Raw genomic sequence first — 6,000 nt, 5'->3', positions numbered from 1 at the left:
TCAACAACTTAATTGGCTTCCAGTTGAAAAAAGAGTCATACAAATCAAATTGGGACATACCCATAAAATTGTTCATAATGAGGTCCCCAAATATCTGTCCAACTACTTTAATCGCTTCAGAGACATTCACAACTATGCAACAAGACGCAGCTCAACAGATTTTATTCTTTTTAGATTCAAGAGTTCAATGGGCAAAAATACATTTTTATACCCGGCTGCAATTGAATGGAATAAACTTCTAGTATCGCTGAAACTCATTGAAGCAGAGAGAAATTTTAAGCAGGCGATAAAGAAATGGCTAGCAAATAGTCTCTCAGAATAGGGACCTTGCACAAATCAACTTGTCCGAGTTGTCCGTTTATGTTATTTCTGTTATGTGATTAAATGGATATTGTATTTGCACCTGTCAATCTTGCCCCCCCCCCTTAGAGGATCACAATGGAAATAAGCCTGTGGGCTTTATTGTGTAATTTAATCCTCGACAGTTTGTAAGTGTATGTGATAACTGTCTTCAGGTGAAGCAGTATTATGTGTATTTTAAGATTGTCAAATAAATCTATCTATCTATCTATCTAATAGTCAGCTGACACTGATCAGCTGATGGTGCGCACGTCTTCAGCGTTTCAGCCTGAACGAACGCGATGCTCCATCTAAAAAGGGCCGCCGCATTCCCTCCATCAGCTGAGTTGTGAAATATCAGCGTAGTCTGTCCTTGGCTCCAGGGAGGTAAAGAGTGTGTGTGTGTGTGTGTGCTGTCTCGCTGTGTCACATTTTCTCCCTCATGTGTATAAGAGCTAACAATCTCAACCCCTAATACACACAAACCTGCATCAGCGCTCATACAACTGCTGCATTCTCTTTGCTTAGCGCACAAACACCAGTGACCACGCAGCAGCTAAAAAACACTACACTACACACGCGCACGCACACACACACACACACACACACCATCCCGCCTGTCCCCCTGCAACCATTTTAGTTTGTCCTTGTAGTTGTCCCTTGTCCTGATGAGACACTGCCCACTACATTTCATTCAGCACCACTCCAGGGAGACAAAGTGTGTGTATGTGTGTGTATGTGTCTGTGTGTGTGTGTGTGTGTGTTTGCTCCTGCTTTGCCAAGTTTTCTCCCTCAGGCATACAGTAGTTGACAAATTTGACAACGAACTGTGCGTACACACTGCCGCCCACTCGAGCAACGTCCGTTCATTTTCAATAGAGCTGAGCAGCAGAAAGAAACATCTATCCAAGACTTTCCTTTACAATTTACCATTCATTCGAGAGGCTAGAGAGAGCTACGATAAGTTGCTGCAAGCAACTGGAATGTTGTACTTTGCTTGCACAGTAGCTACATGCCTGTATGCGAATGGGTTCATATTTTAGTCTAGCATTTAAGAAATCCTTCTGCTAAGATGTATTTAGTTCAGAGTTACAGGGACTACCCAAGTCTCTGTTCTGTCGGCGTGGCGAGGTCGAGGACGGCCGACCCACGGAGTCCGAGGCTCCGACAGAGAGGCGTTCTCTAAACACATGCAGGCACATCTGCAGGAATACAGCCTCACTCCTCTCACAACCTGGAAACACAGCAGTAAAGTGTTGAACAGGGAGCCCTTTCTTAATGTAAAAGCCTTTGATTTATGCTTTGTGGTCATAAATAGACCCTTGTGATTTACCAATGTATAGGACATGATGGAGCTGTTTAGGGTTTAGGATTCAGTACCTTGTAGCCACTTAGCTAAAAGGACAAATTTTATTTTTTTTTTTACTGCTAACAGCCACATTGCTGTCGGCATGAGTTTTTATGGCTTTCTTTTTTCGTTTTTGACAGGGACGCTGCTCTGTGACACAATAAACTCATCTTTCTGAAATAAGCAATCCTTAACTGTAAGCAATTAAAAAGGAGGCTTTCCAGCACAATGTCAGTTATGTCATTTGACGAGACATAATCGGGAGTTTTGACTAGATTAAAGGGTAACTTCGGTATTTTTCAAACTGAAGCGATCTCGCTCTCGCTCAATACTGGACCAATTTCAAAAATTGTTGTCCCCTTTAGTCACTTAGACACAAAAAGATGGGAAAATAGGGTCCAGGTTAAAAAATACTGAAGTTACCCTTTAACTGAGCAGTTTACAACAGCTGCGGTTAAAAAGGGTAGCTAGTAGTGATGCGAAAAAAAGATTCAGGCATAACTTGGATTCACACAACGCTTCGCAAACTCTCAACCAGTCAGTGTACCGGTCTTTCAGATGCTTTGCTAGGTTTGATGCATTGCCTCCTTTTGTTTTAAACGGCCAAATGCAGTGTTTGCTGGCTGGTTTCTGAGCATCAGTTATGTTTCCTTGTTCATCTGCCTCAAAGGCAAAGTATTTCCAGACATGACTCTGTCTGTCTGGCACTGCTAGACATCTGCTGACAACTGCTACTCCCAATGTTATATCACGGTACATCAGCTTGGGTACCAATCAGTATTACTGAAACTGTAAAAAAAAGCACACGATGGGATGAAACGGCCAAGCTCTAATTGCTGCTGATCCTGGCTGGACGTCGTCTCGGAGCGACGGATCATTATCTTGCTACACCGGCTCTGTGGCAGACGTCATGGATCGCTATCTTGCCACACTGGCACCAGAGAGTTGTGTAGCGCGAGATAAGTTCTGTCAATGTCGTCGCAGTTCCATCAATAAAGGTTAGAGTAGGGTGACCAGACGTCCCCGTTCTCTGGGGACAGTCCCCAGATTTGGTGCTCTGTCCCGGGAAATGTCCCCGGGTTTTCCCCCTCTCTGGACGGCATCAGCGTTACCAGCGGAGGTCTGCTGATTGTCATTTTTACCTCAGGGATTTTATCCTGCCCGGCTGTCTGTAAGGGATTAGTATTGCAGGACAACGTTGGTAATTTAATCTAGAACATTTTGACCTTAATGCAATCTGGATGGCAGATATGTATTACTTTATTTCTCCTCTAAATTACGAAAGCGGAGTATCATTTCTGTGAGATTCCAGAATACGCCTACTGTGCAAAGTATTTGTAAAATTGAAATCACTGGTAAAAACGACATTACCAGACCTCCTCCTGTAATATTAATCGACAGTTATTTTCTTAAATCTTAAATGACCTTGTAGTTTATATATAGTATATTGTATGAGTGAACTCTGACGTCCTGGGCTCATTTTAACCCTGTCTGGATTGACATCTGCTGTTTCACACAATTACTGACTTGCGCACTGGCATCTGTGTTGCATGAACCTCACATACCAACGGATTTGCTCCCAAAAATCTGGTCACTTTATGGTAGAGATGACATAATACTCCTTTAAATCTGTATTATGCCCTGTGCAACCTTGTTCAAGTCTTGTTCAAGTGTGGTCTCAAAGTCTCTAACCTTTTAGGAGACCAAACCCCCATCCCAAAGGGTTCAGCTGATGCACAAACTCATTTGTCTATGAGCAAATGCTTTAATTATATTTATTCCAAAATCTCCTACAGTGAAAAACCTGATTAAACCATAAAATCTCTCTCCCTCCCCCACACTCTTGCCTGTCTGTCTGTCTGTCTCTCTCATGTTCTCTCCCTCTTCCTCTCTGATTGATTACCTGCAGGATGTTTTTAATGACATTGTGCTGTGCTGCTGATTCTGTAGTTATTTATTTTTTTTTGCTAAAGGAGAACCAGCCAAACGGTGTGTGATCACAGCAGAGAGACGCGAAGATAGATGGATTTCACACACCGCTGAGAAAACTGTGCTTGGCAAGTGGGAAGTGCTACGAAAACGCTGAGTCTGATTTTACTCTGTGTGTGTGTGTGTGTGTGTGTGTGTGTGTGTGTGTGTCCTGTCTGTCCTCCAGGTCTCCAGTCATGGCAGGTGGACTGTTTGCTGTGGACAGAAAGTGGTTCTGGGAGCTGGGAGGATATGACACGGGTCTGGAGATCTGGGGAGGAGAGCAGTACGAGATCTCCTTCAAGGTAAAAAAAAAAAAAAAAAAAAAAAAACTTGTGTACTTGTGACACCCGTTGATTTTCGACCGGCTACTTTGAAGCCCGAGAAGTGGATTTTGTGGGTGCCGCCATGTTGCATTTTTGGAGTCAGTGTTTGTGCAGTAGAGTTAACGGGTGGAGCAGCATTATGCAGATATTTCCCCCTTACATGCAGTGAAATTCATGCAAATATTCTTTCTAAATGTATCATCATTAGTTTTGATTAATCGCCATAAAGCGGAGACATAGAAGAAATGAAATTAGTTATTCCAAGTTGTTCTGCAGCCAGCCAGTAGAGGGCGACAGCGGGGCCGTCTCTCCCAGGACTTCGACCCCTTGGCACCACGACTGAAAAAGTACTGCGGTGCTTGATTTGAGAAATAGTACTGTCCTAGTGTTTTTCTCAGAACTGGTACTCTATTTTTTAAACCCTAGTAAAAAGTTACCGTACATTTTACAAGAAAATGATGCTCCAGATATCTTAATTATATGTTTGGATAATTATGTGCTCCATTTATACAATCATGTTGTTTTGCTGCCGGAATACAAGAACAGGGGAAGTTCTGCATCAACATGTCAGCACCAACTTTACATATTATGAAGGACACAATGAGCATTTTTGCATAGCTTTCATTTGTTTCTCAATCATCTTCATTGTTTTTTTTTTTTCTCTTTTCATTTTGAGGTGAGCTTCATTTATTTTCCCAGTGTTTGAGGCTGACATTTGTACAACTACACCGAGGCAAAATGAACTAATGTAAACTAAAATAAACTATATGGTATATTATAATCTTTCATTGATAGCAACCCATGTTTTTGCCTGATAATTCCATCACATTTCCATACACATTTCATTTTTTCTGTGTATTATTTTCTGTGTGGCATTTATACATGCAGTCTCCTTTAAGAATCAGACTCCACTCCATTGATTTCCTCAATTCAAATACTCATGAACTAGAACAAAATTTGAGCTCATATTGTAAGAATCCAGCATTTTAAAGTTCTTCAATACATTTTTATACCTTAAAATCATTATAGCTACCTAAAGTTTGGCTGTCGTTTTTCAATACTCAGCTCTACTCCAAAGGCTTTGATGCCGTTATTCAAGTCCTGCATTTACTGTTCAGTTTTGTTTGTATTACAGATTGGGACTAGCAGGGTTTTCAGTTAACAATTATTAAATCTTTGTGCGGACGATGTTACACTCCAGAGCTATATCTAGTAAGCAGGCTATTACTGGTTTTCAGCCCAGATTGTCAAAAATCGATTACTTGTAGATCTCAAAATTAATTTTTCATGGGGAAAGTGGAAAAGGTCCCAATTGCTTTTCTCGGTGTTGTATTTTTTCTGAGGCTGGTAAAAGCAAGGTGAGGCATTCCACATTAAGATTTCAACTCGTGTTTCTATCATTTGAGCCAAACATGCTCCGATGCATCAAGGACTCCTCACATCCATCATACTCAGAAAACCATATTAGATTATGCTTTTGTCTTGTTCCTCAGCATGAATTATTCTATAGGATAGCCATAAATTATCCTGACTGGACCTGCATGTTAAGAGCCGCTCCCCCCCCCCCCCCCCCTCCCCTCTCCAGGAGCCGGGGAGAGACAGAAAAGCTTGTCAGAATAATTGAATTGTGGTTTTAAAGAGTAAGGACTTTTGCCGTCTCACTCAATTAAGCACAAAGGCCACTGCTGTGTAGTTTGATTTGATTGGACGCATGCTACAGTGCCACTTGGAAACCTGCTTGGAGTTTTAAGTGCATTGGCCTGAGTTGTCCCTGAGCTGAGTGAACGGGATGCTGCTGTCCCTCTCTGAGTGAAGTTTTCAGCGCAGTAGTTTTCTTATTTAAAAAAAAAAAAAAAGATGAACATTCAAATCTTCTGTTACTGCCACTTATTTTTCACTGAGCAATTACTCCGTCAAGAGGAGGCACATACACACAGACATGTTTCTATGAATGGAATGACTCACAGCACTCATGTCATTCATCATTTTTTTTATTTTTTTTTTAATCTGTCTCGGCCC

The 6,000-nt window shown here is 41.6% G+C and overlaps 1 protein-coding gene across 2 annotated transcripts in view; it reads left to right on the top strand.

Annotated features, from left to right (window-relative positions):
• Positions 1–6,000, top strand: part of galnt10 (UDP-N-acetyl-alpha-D-galactosamine:polypeptide N-acetylgalactosaminyltransferase 10 (GalNAc-T10)) — a 95,245-nt gene that overhangs the window by 68,078 nt on the left and 21,167 nt on the right. For both annotated transcript variants that reach the window (XM_078286898.1, XM_078286899.1), the window contains exon 7: positions 3,843–3,960. In XM_078286898.1, the coding sequence (XP_078143024.1) occupies positions 3,843–3,960 (118 nt within the window). The remainder of the gene's footprint in view (positions 1–3,842; positions 3,961–6,000) is intronic.

The sequence above is a fragment of the Centroberyx gerrardi genome, chromosome 11 (assembly GCF_048128805.1).
Source record: "Centroberyx gerrardi isolate f3 chromosome 11, fCenGer3.hap1.cur.20231027, whole genome shotgun sequence".
Lineage (NCBI taxonomy): Eukaryota > Metazoa > Chordata > Actinopteri > Beryciformes > Berycidae > Centroberyx > Centroberyx gerrardi.
The sequence above is the reverse complement of the archived record's forward strand: the minus strand, read 5'-3'. Positions and strand labels throughout refer to the sequence as shown.